The sequence below is a fragment of the Rhinichthys klamathensis genome, unplaced genomic scaffold (genome assembly GCF_029890125.1).
Source record: "Rhinichthys klamathensis goyatoka isolate OS25496 unplaced genomic scaffold, OSU_Roscu_1.1 h1tg000253l_1, whole genome shotgun sequence".
Lineage (NCBI taxonomy): Eukaryota > Metazoa > Chordata > Actinopteri > Cypriniformes > Leuciscidae > Rhinichthys > Rhinichthys klamathensis.
In genome coordinates, this window is record NW_026606775.1 from 838,422 (window position 1) to 857,015 (window position 18,594).

The 18,594-nt window shown below is 38.5% G+C and overlaps 3 protein-coding genes across 4 annotated transcripts in view; all 3 read right to left on the reverse strand.

The window, feature by feature from the left end:
- Positions 1-8,602, reverse strand: part of LOC130101141 (zinc finger protein 239-like) — a 29,335-nt gene extending 20,733 nt beyond the window's left edge. Inside the window, exon 1 of one of the 2 annotated variants that reach the window (XM_056266729.1) lies at positions 8,471-8,602. The gene's annotated coding sequence lies outside the window, so the exon portion shown is untranslated. The remainder of the gene's footprint in view (positions 1-8,470) is intronic. The other variant, XM_056266728.1, reaches the window with a different exon arrangement.
- LOC130101124 (oocyte zinc finger protein XlCOF6-like) overlaps positions 1-18,594 on the reverse strand; it is a 297,964-nt gene that overhangs the window by 134,110 nt on the left and 145,260 nt on the right. The gene's annotated exons all lie outside the window — the stretch shown is intronic.
- On the reverse strand, positions 1,033-17,053 carry LOC130101170 (zinc finger protein 850-like). The gene is made up of 2 exons (XM_056266757.1): positions 15,864-17,053; positions 1,033-2,155 (listed from the first exon to the last, which is right to left on the reverse strand). The coding sequence occupies exons 1-2, from the start codon at positions 17,032-17,034 to the stop codon at positions 1,065-1,067; spliced, it is 2,262 nt and encodes a 753-aa protein (XP_056122732.1). The 5' UTR covers positions 17,035-17,053; the 3' UTR covers positions 1,033-1,064.

Here is an 18,594-nt window from a genome sequence, read left to right on the forward strand (position 1 = left end):
AGGTCCTATACCCAAAACTATATTTTGTATCTTTATATATTTAGTTTCTTAAAAAAAATCTTCCCTGAATTAGGCTACTTCTGTTCAATTTCTTTTTTTTATTAGAAGTATAAAATATATGTGTAATGAGCTAGAAGTTCACTGCAACATATCCAACATCCTAAAGAGAAATTATTATAATTAGAAGATATTTCTAGTGTTATAAAATATCGCATATTAATTTTCCAAGAAAAATGTATATTTTAGTCAGAATTATTGCGCTCCTATTTGGCGCGCATGCGCGCAGCAGCGCTCGTTCATAAAGATTAGCAGCAAAATGGATACATTTGCACGACTTTCTAACATTTACAGATGGAGAATATAACTGTAAAATGTAATTTTTGCACTGTGGGGGAAAAAAAAACATGTCACAAACGCGTAAAACAGCACAAAATATACGCTGTTTGATGGTGGATCGATTTGATCCACGATCGACCTCTAGGGCTGCTTCAGAAACGCGTGCACACGCAATTAGCTAGACTAGATAAACCTGGATCAAATTAGTGAGATTGCGTGAACTTCAATTACCTTTTATGGAACCACTTTAGCCCCAACTTATTTGTTAGGCTCATTCAAGTCCGGTTTTGGAGTTTAATCCCCGCTTTTCTAAGCTTCATTTATGGAACAGCCCCCTGATCATTTGGTTGACAATAATACTGTACATCCCAAACATATTTATCACAGTATTAATATAGAATGTTTCAACTCATTAATGTGATTAAAACTATATAACTTATTGTCTGTGTTCATTAAATAGATCAATCAACACAAGATGTTGTTTCGGTTTTATTTTTTGCATGTACTTTCAGAAGAAAATTTAGTAAACTTAGTAAACAATTAAATTACATGAATATATCCAATTCAATAAAGATTTATTAAGCACACAATAATTCCTGACAGAAATAAACTACAATGAAACAAAGTCTTTTTAGTTTTCTAAATTACACAGTTTTTTAATTACATTTTTTTTTTTTTCATCTCACACGGTTTACTTGTGAAGTATTTGACATGAAAACAATTGTTACTCATGTGCAACATTTTTTCATATGAGTGAGAAGGCTTGATAAATGTTTGAAACTTTTTGCACACTGAGTACAGTGGAACAGGTTCTCTCCAGTATGAAGTCGCTCGTGTGAATTCAGATTTCCAGAATGAGTGAATCTCTGGTCACAGTATGAGCACTTGTAAGGTCTTTCTCCAGTATGAATTCTTTGGTGCTGTTTCAAATGGCAATTTGTAGTAAAGCTCTTCCCACAGTCACAACACACATGATCTCTCACTTCATTGTGTGTTTTCTGGTGCACTCTCAAATGATCCAGCCGTGAAAAACTCTTTCCACAGAGAGAACACATGTGAGGCTTCTCATCTGAATGAACTTTCAGGTGTTGTTTTAGACTTGATGATGAAATAAAATCTTTACCACACTGATCACAGTTGAAAGGTTTTTCTCCAGAGTGAATTTGAAGATGATTGCTGAGAGTTGATGCTCGAGAAAAAGCCTTTCCACACTGAGTGCATGTATACGGTTTCTCTCCAGTGTGAATTCTTGCATGTTTGTTAAGGTATCCTTTATTTGTGAAACTCTTTCCACACTGAGTACAGTGGTAAGGTTTTTCTCCAGTATGAATTCTCTGGTGCTGTTTCAAATGGCCAGTTCTAGTAAAGCTCTTCCCACAGTCACAACACACATGATCTCTCACTTCATTATGTGTTTTCTGGTGCTGTTTAAAACTGTCCAGTCGTGAAAAACTCTTTCCACAGAGAGAACACACATGAGGCTTCTCATTTGAATGAACTTTCTGGTGTTGTTTTAGATTTGATGATGAAATAAAACCTTTACCACACTGATCACAGTTGAATGTTTTTTCTCCAGAGTGACGGAGCAGATGAACACTGAGATCTGATGCTTGAGAAAAACACTTTCCACACTGAGTACATGGATACGGTTTCTCTCCAGTGTGAATTCTCATGTGTCTGTTAAGATTTGCTTTAATTTGGAAACTCTTTCCACATTGAGAGCAGGAGTGCAGCTTTTTGGCTTTTGTTCCTTGAGATTTGAAGTCACAGTTATTCTTCATGTCATTTAGTTTCGGTCTTTGCTCCACTTTAATCTGGTCTAAAAAAAACATATTAATCAGTTAGAATCAGTTCAATGAGGTTAAATGTTCAAATCAAAATCACTTAGCAGAAAACAAGACACCTGTTTGTATAAATGTATCTTTGATGTGCAAAGGTCAGATTTGTGATTCACTTGTTAATACAATTAAAACTTGATTATGATCAGTGGTGGACAGCAACAAAGTATTTTTACTTTGTTACAGTACTTAAAAGTACATTTGTCAAGTATTTTTTAATTTAAGAAACGTTTACTTTCACTTTACTACATTCTAAAGCATAATATCATATTTTTACTCCACTAATATTCCTAAAAAACATCTCATTCCTTAATACGCGAGCGACACCGGTGTCCGATTCGTGAACAAGCTGATTCTTTTCAATGAATCTGTTAAATCAGTTCGCAAATCACACCGAACTATTCATTTGTGAATTACACTGATCCGATCGCAGCTGTTCTAAACAACTCACCGAATGATCCGTTTAGAGCGAGTCTCCAGTTAACTGAATTCACAAGTCTGACTGAAAATTTGCCACGAACCGAGAGATCCTCTAGACTTGAGTACAAGCGCGACCGTTGGCCCGAAAAGTAAGTTACAAATGCCGAATTTTAGGAATGATTATTATAAATGAAAATTATATTTAGGTCACGACTGTCAGTTGTTTGTGAAAAAAATCTGTTGTAAAAAGGTGAGCTGTTTAAGGAAGCCCACTGTAATGCTTGAATGCAGAAATGTCTACATCACCGTCTCAACGGGGTAGGTTTTAGTTAAAAAACATCACTAAACATAACATTAAAATAACACAAATGAATGCCCATGCGTCTTCCTAGCCAGGCAATTCTCGTTGAGACTTGGGTCTGGGAACCACATGTTCATTTTCTCGTATTTGAGGCGTGGTTTACGAATGCCCAGAGCCGTTTATTGGGTGCTAAGAATGTCTATCAAATGCGCCTGTACGTAGCTCATAGCCAATCGTTTCGATTATACGTCGAAGATTTTTGTGTAGAGATTTATGTGTAGCCTAGGCTGACGCGATGTAGTCACGATGGCGTGTATCTAACGGCCGTTTCACACCGCATGCGTAAGCGAAGCGTATTTTTTTCGGCGTGCATGTTAATCAATGAGTGCATTCACACCGGGAGCAGCGCGTGAGCGTCGAGCAGGAGCGGCGCGTGAGCAGCAGTGAAGCGGGGGTTTCGAATCTGTTTTTTGCTGCATTGCTCACGCTAAATTAAAGTGAAAGCACACTATTGATGGACAAAAATAAATATGATTTCACACAAAAAGTGCCCAAAATGCACAGAATTAGCATGTCTAGTGAGTTTTAACAAGAACTTGAGTAGGCAAATAAAAGAAAATAAAGACTCTAAAATATTTATAGAAGATTTAGGCTACCCGGTAAAAACTTGTTTTTAATTATTCAGTTTGGTTGAAAGTTGTGTATTATATATAAAAAAAACTAAAGTAAACTAGCCAGAAAATATTATATATAAACGTTATTTTAGTTCATGTAACGTTAACACACAGACAGCTACAGGATAGCACAACCCAAATCAAACCCGAGTGTGTGGTTTATTTGTGTGTTTTGTTTTTTATCCGCGGAGTTGCGGTCTTGTAAACATCGAAAGTATGACTGAAACTAATAGATTGGAGCCATTTTCTGGGTTGTTTTGTTGTATTACATTTAACTTATATGCGAATGTTGTACACCTCCCCATTACAAACTTTCAAGACTATCAATGTTATAAAATGACCACCTTCTAAAAACAAATGTATAGTTGTCTTTGTAAAGAATTGCTCGCTTATATATAATGCCGAAGTCATATTTCAATGTCTTTGGAAAACAAGAAAAAACACAAAATGACTTATCAATTATGTTATGAGGCTAACGATATGTAGCTTTGGAGCCGCTGCTGTGACACTGTACAAACGCTTCCAGTGTGAATACTGTCGCGCGTCTGCAGCTGCAGTGACGATGTAGTTACGCTGACGCGCTGCTCAAATGCCGCTCACGCTTGCGGTGTGAAACCTATGTGTGAAACGGCCATAAGGCTGCATCGAAGGGTAACTTCGCGATGTTTGATCCATAGGTATAAACAAACTGCTTCGGTGTGTCGCATAGACGCGTCATCGTCTTGCTGCTCCCTCCCCGTTCTGTGATTGGTTCCCTAAATGAGGCGAAAATTTGGTCCATGGTATCCATACTGCCTTTCAGCGTTAATAAAATCGCGCTGCGGGAAGGCAGCATGGGGAAACCCAGACTAGCATCTTCCCCAAATTATGTAAAACTAGTATGTTTGCATATTGTTTCTTCTTAAAATCTTGTGCATTTAGCCCTATGTGACGTCTGATTGTATATTCTTTGTCAACCCGAAGGGGATGCAGTCCCTATTGTATACGGATATTTCCGCACTATTATTTTTCTTCCCAAATGGGAGTGTATGGCAGCCTATAAACAGAACATGAGAAAATAATGAAATTTGGCACAATTGAAGAGATGGTAATTATTAGTGATTAGTGAGTCTCTAGGACCCATTTAGAACCCCTTGTTCTAGAAAAAAATTGATTTAGTTCACCTGAATCCGCTCTTAATGCTGACAACATTCAACAATTACTCTGACAATTACTGTAGCATTACATTTTGAAAAGTACAGTACACTGTTTATTCACTACTCCTCCTTCAAAATTTGTAAAATGTTGTCCAAAATCTGATCCGATCTTTGCACTGAGCCACACAGAAATGACTGGAAAGATTTTTTTTAATTTAATTTTTGTTCAAAAGTTATGATGTCACCAACTTAACGAGCTTGACCCAAAATTGGTTCAGAGGCAGTATCTCGGCCACATTTTGATAAATCGAAACAAATAATGGTACGCTTGATCGGAACCATGATCTGAGGGTCCATGCTAAATTTGGGAACAGCGCCATACAACTGCAAATCTGGGGACACCAATTTTGACAGGATCGGAGGAACCTTCAGGTCGCCATTTTGAATTTAGTCATAAATTGCAATATCTTTTAAAGGATTTGACATATCAGGACAAAATCCAGTAGGCATCATCATCGGCATGTCCTGAAGGGACCTGAGAAGTGTGAACACGTCTTCCCAGTAGGGGTGTGCCATATCATACCGTCCACGATAATACCGGTGTAAATTTTGAACACATTTTTACATGATAAAAAAGTGTCATATCCCAATATCAATGATATAGCGATGCGATGACGTATGGCACATTTACGTGCGCATAACAACAACACCTGTCTGAGCGTGAGAGTAGCATGTTAGCCTCCGATGAATAACAAAAAAAGGGAGCTACTTCAATAGAATGGAAGTAGTTTGGTTACAAGAGATCAGACCTCCAACAAAGCACAATATTTTGTAAAATATGCACACAAAAAAAACTGTTACCACTAAAGGTGGAAACACAAGCAAAAACACACCGTAGAGTACGCAATTTCACAAACAGCTTGAGTGTTCAGCGGTGCTGCCGCGTATTCTCTCTCATGTCTCTCAAAATGTGTTGCACAAGGCAAGGTTATCAGTCCCTCCAGAAAAAACATGATTATGCGATCGCATGATTTAGTGCATAATCAGCCAAAGTCCGCATATTCATGCGGGTGCCGGATTTTTTCAAATAATACGCCGCACTTTCGCCACATAAATTGCCGATTTTTGCCGATTTACGCGAGTTGTGCCACGGCACGGCGGGGATGAATCCAATGTTTTGAGGAGACTGTGAGGCTGTCAGTCGCCGCGCCAGTGTGGAGACTGTCATTCAGATTCACAGATTATACTTTTGGGATGTATGACCAACATAAGAATTTTTACCGGAAAATGTCACCGGAACAAGTAAGTAACATCCACTTTTGTTCTGACCAACTAAGGGGAAAAAAAGCATTGCTGTAAATCGCGCTGATTAAATATAACGAACGCTTATCATATCACGTAAAAACCGTGCAAATTATACTTTCTTCTCAAATTGTTAATGTTAACAACATCAGCATTGCGTGACTACATTTAATGCCCTTCCGATATTATCCTTGTTTTCCCATGGGCCGGTTGCAGTCTCTTTTTTTCTGTAGCCACTCTGAAGTCCGAACGAAGTCTTTTGCATTTTACAGCGGGTGAATCTCTAGTTGTCACTGGTGATTGTCGTTTGAACCTTTCTGGATCCGCCATCAAATTGATAAGTTTAATTATATCAAGTGCTGTGAGAAAAGGCTATAAATCTCCACCTCCAACATCCTCACTCGCAATATAGCCTACTAGCCGAGACTCTTCTTTATGTGTACAGATGTGACGTAATGACGCAAAGACATGCTCGAATCTCCCGCGGAAATCCACCAGTACCACTGGAATTAAAAACATTATTACAAGCTTACCGCTTTGAATCGAGCTAAGGCAAGCAGAGAGTTTTGAACAATGGCTGGTTATGTACTTGCTTAAATTATTTTGGATAATTTTTAACCCAAAAAAGATACGGACTGCAGCTTTAATATATTTAATGTTTTGATAGTGTATGATAAGTTTTGGTAATAAAGTAAAATGTTAACTTTCTTACTTGCAGATCAATAATATGTATGTATATTGATCGGCATATTTGAAGCGTCAAAATGGTACTTGCGTAGCTGTCAATGGAGTGACAGAAATTGCTCAGATTTCATCAAAAAGATCTTCATTTGTGTCCCAAAAATGAACCAAAGTCTTACGGGTTTGGAACGACATGAGGGTGAGTAATTAATGACAGAATTTTCATCTTTGGGTGAACTAACCCTTTTTTACTTTTACTGGAGTAATATTTTAATAGAGTAACTGTACTTTTAGTCAAGTACTTGATTTGTGTACTTTGTCCACCACTGGTTATGATCATTCAGATGCATTTCTCTATCATTTATCATCATTTTACTGCATATTATTTCACAACCAAAACAGTCAACAATGAAGAATCAAGAATGGACACCAACCTGTGTGTTCCTCAGTATCTTCATGTTTTATTCCGGATGGTTTTGGATAACTCATGTCTTCAATCTCCTCTTTAATAAACTCCATCTTCAACAGTCACACAGATTTCAGCTGCTACTCCTGGAGTTTGTCCTTCTCTTGTAGGATGATGGGAATATTCCCAGTATTTATTGGTGAATTGTTGTGGGAGGGGCTTCACTGCAGGTGTGAACTGTGATCGCTGAGTGATACAGACGCCCACAGGACCAGATCTGGAAAAATCAAAGACAAGATACTGAATTGATACCGTATTATTTTAACAGGAAACACTTATGGTGCTTCAAATATGTTTAGTTCAAATATAGAGCATTTTGAAGGTTACACATTATGTAACACCCTTTCATGGAAACGGTATTCCCTGGTGGCTGTGGCCTCTTTCAGCAGAATAATGCGGCCTGTCATAAAGCAAAAATGGTTCAGGAATGGTTTGAGGAGCACAACAATGAGTTTGAGGTGTTGACGTCCTCCAAAATCCCCAGATCTCAATCCAATCGAGCATCTGTGGGATGCGCTGAACAAACAAGTCTGATCCATGGAGGCCCCACCTCGCAACTTACAGGACTTCAACTTACAGGACTTCAAGAAGAGATACCAGATACCATACTTCAAGGTACCAGATACCACAGTACACCTTCAGGGGTCTAGTGGAGTACATACCTTGACGGGAAGCAAAAGGGAGGCCAACACACAATATTAGGAAGGTGAAGGGAATATTTAAGTAGTACCAAGTCGGTAGGCCTACTGAAATTTTAAAAATGTAATGCTTTGAACGCAGTTGAGCGGAATCATAAACACCTGTGTTTGGACATTGTGTTCACGAGCTCATCGGATATGTCTGATTGGCTACAATGATCAATGCACGGGAGAGTTTGAGAGCACACGGAAGCGTTTGAAAGTGTTTTGAAAGCAGGAGCGTTTGAAAGCACAAGCTATCAGCGCCAGCGGACCGATCCGCTGATAGACGCCACCTTTCAAACGCTCCCATGTATCTGTGTAAGCGCTTGCTGAAGAGCATCATTGATGTATATTTATAACATGTTTTTAAAGCGCTGATCATTGTAGCCAATCACAGACATTTTTACGGGAATCCAGATTTAATAAAGATGAAATACGTCACAGGTAAAAATTTTCAAATAATATATGACTTAAACATAAATCTTACAAAGATAACAAAAATCATACACAACAGACTGAATAGAGGCTGATCGAAATTAATGACTATATTTAATTCTCTGTACGTTACACTTCGAACAATGTACATTTAGGCAAGACAAACATCAATTCTTACATTATAAATAAAACATCTCTAACCTGCAGACTGGAAATATACGACATCCGAAGAAAATATTCCACATTTGTCCTTCATTCACGATCGTTAACAGCGTCACTTTCAGCTTAACTGGTTAAAGTTTCAACAAGAACATTAACTTAACAATAACATAGCCTCGCAGGAGATCATAATGTAATCGACTTTTACACAACGTCAAAGAAAAAAAAAGAGAGAGAGAGACGAAATAAAACCTATAAAGGGCTCTCGCGCATCCTCTTTTTTGCGCATGCTCAGTGCGTGCGTTGTTATGTTTCTTAAAGGGGCCGCATTCAGTAAATCTCCACACTGTTATGAAGCAAAATATACTAATAATCAAATCATATGTGTATATTTACCTTCAATCGCTTACAGTATTTTTAAAAAACAACCGCACACCACTGATACGTAGATATCTACAGCATTGACGATGACAGAAACTTCAAAGTTAGCGGATCTTGGTGAATAAGGTTGGACCTCGATGTTAAATGTGATTTATTGTCAGCCAACAGTTTCATGAAAACAACAAAATCCATTTATAAATAAAATAGCCAGAACAGAATAAGAACAAAACATGAAGGTAAATAATCATAGGACGTGTGTGTGTGTGTGTGTAAGGCTTAACAAGAGTATTCACTCAAACCACTGCCTGCTGTAGCTTTTGATTGCAGGCGGGCATCCACTGTGCGATTCTCGTCTGATTTTGGACGGTTTTTGGTCTTCTTAGATCTTAATCTATTTCTACAAAGATTCAAGCAGCATGAATTCTCCAACGTATGCGTTTGTCACAATGTTTCTTTTTAAAGAAATCTTTTTAAAAAGAATCCAAATGTGAAGGTGTCTGTGTGTTTGACGCAGCACAGATGCAACTCTCGTCACCTCAAACGAGGACTCAACAATGCTCTTAGTTTGTTGTATCTTTAAGAAAATCACCACACACACACAAATCCACACATTTGGGTTTTAATTTTTTGGGACTTTTTTTTCATATACTGTTCAAACTGCTTATTCTATCCCCTAACCCAACCCCTAAACCTAACCATTTTTACATTTTCAAAAAATATATATAATTTTTTATGACTTATAAGCTGTTCCCATGGGGACCAAAAATAATGAAATTTTTTCTCCTCAAACAAGTACAATCATTAATAATAGCTGCAGCTTAAGGCTGATGCATATTTACAGACCAGATGATCCTATATGGTAAGTTTTTTCCAGACTCTGATGTCCTTTGCAGAAAATATTAACACTTTTAAAACCCATACAATATGTTTTAAACATGTGCTTTTTATGTTGAAAAAAAAAAACCTTTAGACTTTTTATTGTGTTAATACTTGTGTTCATTTTAAATGGGGCACATGTCGCATAGATCTATATGATTTTACTTTTCTTATTTCTACAAAGTTTCAACTTCCATTCCTAGTAAAGTAAAAAAAAAAAGTATTGATAAAACAAAAGAATAATGTTGACAAATATGTTTGCTGCAATCTTGTAATGAATGTCATTTCAGTTATAGTTTATGAGTATGACTTATCAAATGCATTGAAAGACAACAATATACAAGCACTGTAAAAAGGTTTTGCCACAAACTCTGGCTTTTCTCCTGTATGATTTAACATGAGTCTCTTTGGACCTTACTGTATATGAATTATGAGATTTGAGTCTGTGTGTGACCTCAAAATTGAACTCCTTTGCACAAATTGAACATAGAAATAAAAACAGTATAAATACCAAAAAATAAAAATTACATTTTTTTCTTAGTCTTATTATTGAGTGCAAACAGTGGGTCTCATTCATGAAACATTCGTAAAGTAAATATGAGAGTGATTTGCGCGTAAAGAGACCTTCCCGAAAACTCATCTCCTGATTCACAAATACTTCGTAAACGTCAGATGTGATAGTGAAATGTGTGTGTGTGTTAATGAATTCCAATCAGTCGTAAATGGGACGCGCGTGCACGCTCATTCTCAATAACCATAAATGCCGCCCATTAAATCCGACTGACAACTATATATGGGCATCATATTATGACACCAAACGAAGGATTTCAACATGTCTTCTCAAAAGCGAATGAAAAAGAAAAATTTCTCAGATGCAGAAATCAAAGTTTTATTATCAGAAGTTCATTCAAAACACCACATTTTATTTTCATGTAATTACTATATATAATATTTTTTCAAAATGCTGTGTAAATATGTACGCAAGGTGAATTAAAATGCAGCCTTAGTTATTAATGAGCAAAACGTTCGGATGTTAAACTCACTATTTACGGGTGGCTGGGAGCAGGTGTAGATTTCTTTCATACCAACTAACATTTGGAAAATACAAACATTTTAATGAATCCGAAAATGCCAGAACCACTTTACACACGATTTACACAATTTGTTCTGCTCGTACCAACTAACATTTGGAAAATACAAACATTTTAATGAATCCGAAAATGCCAGAACCACTTTACACACGATTTACACAATTGTTCTGCTCGTGTTTCATGAATGAGACCCAATAAGTGCAAGTGTAACCATAATCAAAGTACTCTCTCAATATTCAAAGTGCAAACAGAGACCAAAAAAGAGACCAAAGCCACTACTAAACAGTCCAGAGATAGGTTTGATATTGGGAGACAGGCTATTGTATGCAGACTAATTTGCACGCATCAGGGAGCTCGTGTTTTACTTTCACTTTCCAATTCAAGATTGATCCATGTATAGTGCTGAGCGCGCATTCTACAAGATAAGACATTTAGCAGACGATTAAAGGTGCTCTAAGCGATGTCACGCGTTTTTTAGGCCAAAACTTTTTTTGTCACATACAGCAAACATCTCCTCACTATCCGCTGGCTGCCTGTCCCCTGAACACACTGTAAAAAAACGCGGTCTCTGCAGACACCCCAGGCTCCACAAACGGCAACAAAAAGGCTTACCCGCACCACGAAACATAACAAACTGTTCCAGCCAATGAAGGCTGTTCCAAACAAGAAGGGTTTGGGGGTGTGGTTTGCGGATAAGGAGGAGGGAGGGTCTAGCTCCGTTTTGTTTGACAATAGTTCGAACGTCAACAAGAAGTGACGTCACCCAGGATCACTTAGAGAACCTTTAATGGGGTCGCAAACCGGACGAGAAGCGATGTGTCACTTCGTGTCTAGGACAACTCGTGGAATCGCACACCGGACGCGCACTTTCTCAGTTTATGGCCAGCAATATTGTTATGTTTAAGGACATTATGAAATTAAGATAATGTCTGTACTATGTCAAGTCAAATCAAGTCATCCTCATTTATATAGCACTTTTAACAATGGATTGTTTCAAAGCAGCTTTACAGAGATAAACATAATTTAAGGTAACAGAGATTGGTTTGGTTTTATAGCAGTTCTTAAATAATGTTATTTTCCAGCTAAAGTTAGTTTTGATTGATTTACTTCCGTCAAAATGATCATTTGTTATTAAATTAGGGGCCGCTAAGACGACACCGTTCTCTCTAAACTGACTTTAAACGCGAACCTGTGATAAACGCTGATGGCGTTCACATGCGCATTAAGAATTGATTCTATTGTTATGTGCATTTGAATATATGTGTGCAGGTTTGTAATTCCCTACAAACCATGTCTAAACAAACTACTTGTCTTGCCTGTAAATTTTGATACAGAATTTTATTTTATTTTATTTGATCACTTCGGGGTAGGTACGCGAACTGAAATTTCACAACGCTTTATCTGTAGAGTGGTATAGGGATCCTCCATAGGGAGAGGCTAGTTGGCACTTCAGCACTGTGTTGTCTTCGGGTCCAGGCGAAGGTCCTTCGTCAGATCTGGAAACGGCCTGGATCTGGCAGGCTGCGGGAAAACCTTGAGATAAACAAAGACACTATGTTCACACCATTCTTCTTATGATGTAACGAGTACATCAGGATTTAAGGGAAGTGTTCCCAGTTCCGGCTGACCTAATCTATGCAGCCTAACATTGAATTATAGAAGTCTATAATGTATTATGTGAATGCTAGGTCAAAGAGATGTGTTTTTAGTCTAGCTTTGAACTGATAAGAGTGTGTCTGCTTCCCGGACAATGGTAGGAAGACTGTTCCAAAGTTTTGGTGCTAAATAGGAAAAGGATCTACCGCCAGCAGTCGATTTTGATATTCTAGGTATTATCAACTGGCCGGAACTTTGAGATCGCAATAGACGTGAAGGACTATAATGCGTTAAGAGCTCACTCAAGTACTGCGGAGCTAAACCATTTAGTGCTTTGTGAGTAATCAGCAATATTTTAAAATATATACGATGTTTAATAGGCAGCCAATGCAGTGTTGATAGAACCGGGCAAATGTGGTCATACTTCCTGGTTCTGGTAAGAACTCGAGCTGCTGCGTTTTGAACCAGCTGTAGTTTGTTTATTAAGCATGCAGGGCAACCACCCAGTAGAGCATTACAATAATCTAGCCTTGAGGTAATAAACGCATGAAATAATTGTTCCGCATTTGTCAATGAGAGCATATGGCGTAATTTATATATATTTTTAAGATGGAAAAATGCGGTTTTCCAGATACTAGACACGTGACTTTTAATGTTATGCTATGTTATGATTGTACTGTACAATTAAATACAATCATTGCTGAGTCTGCAGTCTGAACACTTTACCTCAGGTCGTACGTTAAAGGTGTATTGTGTAATATTTAGGAGGATCTGTTGACAGAAATGCAATCATATACATAACTATGTTTTCATTGATGTATAAAGACCTTACTTAATGAACCGTTATAAAAGTGTTTGATAGAATTGCTCACAATGTAAACAAAACAACAAGCAAGATTAAATGACAACCCAAAGTTTATTACATAGAAAGCACCGAAAATCAATATATACAATATATACAAAAAAGTATGTACGTGTGTGTTCCAGTCCAATGTTGTGTATGTACGTTGAATCGGCCTCACCGGTAAGCCGTTTAAGTCCGGGCACACGATGAGGAACAGCGTTGTCCTGTGAAGCGATCTCCAAGGTGAAATAATCCAACAAGTATGTATCTCCTTAAAGAGTCAGTCACAGTCAATGACAGCCAAGCCATGTAGTGCGATCGATCGTAATCCAAAAGAGCAATAGTGGCGTTGCTCCCGAATGCAGGTAAGCCGGCTCCCTTTATCGGAAGTGAAGTTGATCAGCTGACGTATGACGTCACAGGGATTCCCAGGTGTAACGATCAAGACACTTGCTTAGAGAAAACAGTAAGACCAACACTTGACAGGGGCAACAAAACACCACGGCTGACATATATAACTCTTTAATTAGTTTAATAAGCCCCCTTATAAATATCCCCTTTATGTGGCCACGCTACATACATAAGCAGCAATCACAGTTTTTTCTGTTCGGTTGATTCTTTCTGTTAGGTTTGACTGTGGGTGATAACTCGTGGTGGGTGATAACTCGTAGTTTTTGAACACAACCCGATGTTTTGCACAGATCGCCCAGAATGCTGGAAGTGAATTGGGGATCCCTATCGGACACCAGGTATTTGGGTACCCCCCACCGTGTATTTTCACTATTTTCTGACATTTCCACCCACTTAGTGAAGCAATCAACAATGACAAGGAGGTACGTGTTCTGTCTTTTACTGTTGGGGAAGGGTCCCATTAGATCCACCCCTAACATGTGTCCAGGTTCTGTGATCTGTGTACTCTGCATAAACCCAGAAGGTTTGGTATTGCTGGGTTTATATTTCTGGAATATCTCACAGCTTTTGACGTATTGGCACACGTCCTTCCTGACGGACGGCTACCATGCAGCAGAGTTTTTTTACTGTCCGAGATGGCCTCCAAGTGGATTATCGTGGTAATAATCCAAGAAGTCAGTGTTTAACGATTGTGGTACTACCAACTGATACTTCTCTCCCTTATTTCTTAAAGGAACTTTGTGGTACCAACCCCTTGGAGGTCTTCAAATGTGATTGGTTGATCTTTGACTGATCGAGGTTTGATGCTAGACTGCAGGTGAGTGATGGTATTGACCAAACGTTGAGCTTTAGTAATTTCTTCCAGACAGTGAGGTAATGCAGACGCATGGTGTGAAGATATGGATAGGCAAGGGGCAGCATCAGCAGCAGGCATCTCCTGGACCCGGGACATAGTGTAAGGTCCCATGTTGAGGCAACCTTTCCTGTAATGGACCTGAAAGTTGAACTGTTGCAGGCAGAGTGTCCAGAGGGTTAGACGTGAGGAGGTTTTAGGGCAGTTGAACGCCCATAATAATAATAATTCATTACATTTATATAGCGCTTTTCTAGGCACTCAAAGCGCTTCACATGGAAGGGGGAATCTCCTCAACCACCACCAATGTGCAGCATCCACTTGGATGATGCGACGGCAGCCATATTGCGCCAGAACGCTCACCACACACCAGCTATAGGTGGAGAGGAGACAGAGTGATGAAGCCAATTAGTGTATATATATATATATATATATATGGGGATTATTAGGAGGCCATGATGGACAGAGGCCACTGGGCGAATTTGGCCAGGATGCCGGGGTTACACCCCTACTCTTTCGAAAGACATCCTGGGATTTTTAATGACCACAGAGAGTCAGGACCTCGGTTTAACGTCTCATCCGAAGGACGGTGCTCTTTGACAGTATAGTGTCCCCGTCACTATACTGGGGCGTTAGGACCCACACAGACCACAGGGTGAGCGCCCCCTGCTGGCCTCACTAACACCTCTTCCAGCAGCAACCTGGTTTTCTCAGAAGGTCTCCCATCCAGGTACTAACCAGGCTCAGCCCTGCTTAGCTTCAGTGGGCAACCAGTCTTGGGCTACAGGGTGATATGGCTGCTGGCCCATGCAAGTGCCGAGTGGTCATTGAAGACGTCAAAGGGCCTTCCCTCCAGGTAATGTCACCACTTTTCAACAGCCAAAACCACTACTAGACATTCCTTTTCCGAAGTGCTGTAATTTTTCGCTGCTTCAGTTAAGGTCCTTGATGCATATGCCACCACCTTTTCTCCCTTGTCCGTGGCAGGAGATCTCGACACACCCCTATTTATTATCCATATACTGATAATTAATTCATAGAATTACTGAAGAATCAACAACATACACCAACCTAAAATTATGAGAATTCGTTTTTTTTTTTTGTAAGGCATGAAATGACTCGAGACTCGACTCGTGACAAAAGACTCCAGACTTGACTCGCACTCCAGTGATAAAGACTTTAGACTTGACTCACACTCTAGTGATAAAGACTTCAGACTTGACTCGGACTCCAGATGAAAGACTTGTGAACATCTCTGCACTAGTGAAGCTAGTTTTTCACTAAATTCACAAAATTGATCAAGATCAATTTTAAGGAAAAACTAAAAAAAAATTATCTCACAGTTTACTTGTGAAGTATTTGACATGAAAAAGATTGATGCTCACTTGCAACATTTTTTCTTATGATTGTGAAGGCTTGATAAATGTTTGAAACTCTTCTCACACTCAGTACAGTAGTACGGCTTCTCTCCAGTATGAAGTCGCTCGTGTGATTTCAAGTTTCCAGAATGAGTGAAACTCTTGTCACAGTATGAGCACTTGTAAGGTCTTTCTCCAGTATGAGTTCTTTGGTGCTGTGTCAGATGGTCATCTCTAGTAAAGCTCTTCCCACAGTCACAACACACATGATCTCTCACTTCATTATGTGTTTTCTGGTGATGTTTAAAACTGTTCAGCCGTGAAAAACTCTTGCCACAGAGAGAACACACATACGGCTTCTCATCTGAATGAACTTTCTGGTGTTGTTTTAGACTAGATGACGAATTAAAAGCTTTACCACACTGATCACAGTTGAATGGTTTTTCTCCAGAGTGAATACGCAGATGATTATTGAGAGTTGATGCTCGAGAAAATCTCTTTCCACACTGAGTGCATGTATACGGTTTCTCTCCAGTGTGAATTCTTGTGTGTTTGTTAAGGTCACCTTTATTTGTGAAACTCTTTCCACACTGAGTACAGTGGTAAGGTCTTTCTCCAGAATGAATTCTTTGGTGCTCCTTCAGATGACCAGTTGTAGTAAAGCTCTTCCCACAGTCACAACACACATGATCTCGCACTTCATGATGCATTTTCTGGTGCTGTTTAAAACAGTCCAGTCGTGAAAAACTCTTTCCACAAAAAGAACACACATAAGGCCTCTCATCTGAATGAACTTTCAGATGTTGTTTTAGATTTGATGATGAAATAAAATCTTTACCACACTGATCACAGTTAAATGGTTTTTCTCCAGAGTGACGGAGCCGATGAACACTGAGACCTGATGCTTGAGAAAAACACTTTCCACACCGAGTGCATGTATACGGTTTCTCTCCAGTGTGAACTCTTATGTGTTTGTTAAGGTCTCCTTTTTGTGTGAAACTCTTTCCACACTGAGGGCATGTATATGGTTTCTCTCCCGTATGAATTCTCATGTGTCTGTTAAGCTTTGCTTTCTTTTGGAAACTCTTTCCACACTGAGAGCAGGAGTTCAGATCTTTGGCTTCTCTTCCTTGTATTTTGAAGTCACCGTGTTTCTTTATGTCATTTAGTTTTGGCCTTTGCTCCTTCACATTCATCTTGTCTAAAATAAAAGTATTAAGAAGTTAGAATTAGTTCAATGAGGTTAAATGTTAAAATCAAAATCACTTAGCAGAAAAGAAGACACCTCTCAGGATAAAGTATCTTTGATGTGCAAAGGTCGGTTTTGTGATTCACTTGTCAATACGATTAAAACTGGGTCATGATCAGTGGTGGACAGCAACAAATATTTGTACTTTGTTGCAGTACTTAAGTACATTTGTCAAGTATTTGTACTTTACTAGAGTATTTTTATTTCAAGAAACTTTTACTTTACTACATTCTAAAGCATAATATCATATTTTTACTCCACTACAATTCCTAAAAACATCTCGTTCCTCCTTACTTTGAACTGAAGAAATCGTCACATGCTCCAAGACGCGAGAGCGGTGTCCGATTCGTGAACAAGCTGATTCTTTTCAATAAGTCTGTTAAATTAGTTTCCAAATCACACCGAACTATTAATTTGCGTATTACACTGAACCGATCTCAGCTGTTCTCGAGTCAACAACTCACCGAATGATCCGTTAAGAGCGAGTCTCCAGTTAACTGAATTCACAAGTTTGACTGAAAATTAGCCAAGAACCAAGAGATCCCCGAAACTTGAGGACAAGCATATTTCATTATTATAAAGGAAAATCATATTTAGGTCACGACTGTCAGTTGTTTTCCACACTATTATTTTTTCTTCCTGAATGGGAGTGTATGGCAGCCCTATGAACATAACATGAGAATAACATGTCGCACAATTAGATGGTAATTATTAGTGATTTGACCAATTTTGGAGTCTCTAGGACCCACTCTATAGCACCACCACCAGTTCAAAATAAACTAAAATCCTTTGTTCTAGAAAAATGAAATTTAGTTCACCTTAATCTGCTCTTCATGCTGATAACATTCAAAATCTTAAGACTCTGCCCATTTTGAAAAGTACAGTATACCGTTTATTCGCTACTCCTCCTTCAAAATTTGTCAAATTTTGTACAAAATCTGATCAGATGATCTTTGGACTGAGCCGCATAGAAATGAAACGAGCTTGATGCAGAATGGGTTCAGAGGCATTATCTCGGCTAAACTTTGATCAATCGAAACGAAAATTGGTATGCTTTATCGGAACCATGATCTGAGGATCCATTTCAAATTTGGGAACAGCTCCACCAACGGGGTCATGAGATCTGATTTTTTTTTTTTTTTGTCCTGAAGGGACCTGAGAAGTTTGAACACCTAGTGTTATGTTTTTTTTTTTTTTTTTTTTTAAACGCTTTTAACTTTTGAAAACATAGTTCAAAATTTCATGTCATTAAATTCCTTGGTTTATGCTGATTACGACGATATCTCATTTGTCATTTTCCAACAATGTGACTGTACACTATTTTGAAGTAAATGAAAAACAGTTTTTTTTTTTCGCTACTCCTCCTCAGATGATCTTTGCCTCACAGAAATGACTGAATGGAATTTGCCTCACAGAAATGACTGAATGGAATTTTATGACCTACTGATGAAAAAAAAAGTTATGAATTTTATTGTATTGATTTTAGGTCGACCCAGAATTGGTTAAG

Coding starts and splice junctions, on each gene's coding strand:
- LOC130101170 (XM_056266757.1), bottom strand. CDS start 17,034: ATGAATGTGAAGGAGCAAAGGCCAAAACTAAATGACATAAAGAAACAC. Junction 2,156..15,863: donor TAAGAAAAAATGTTGCAAGT/GAGCATCAATCT, acceptor TGTTTTTTTTAG/ACCAGATTAAAGTGGAGCAA.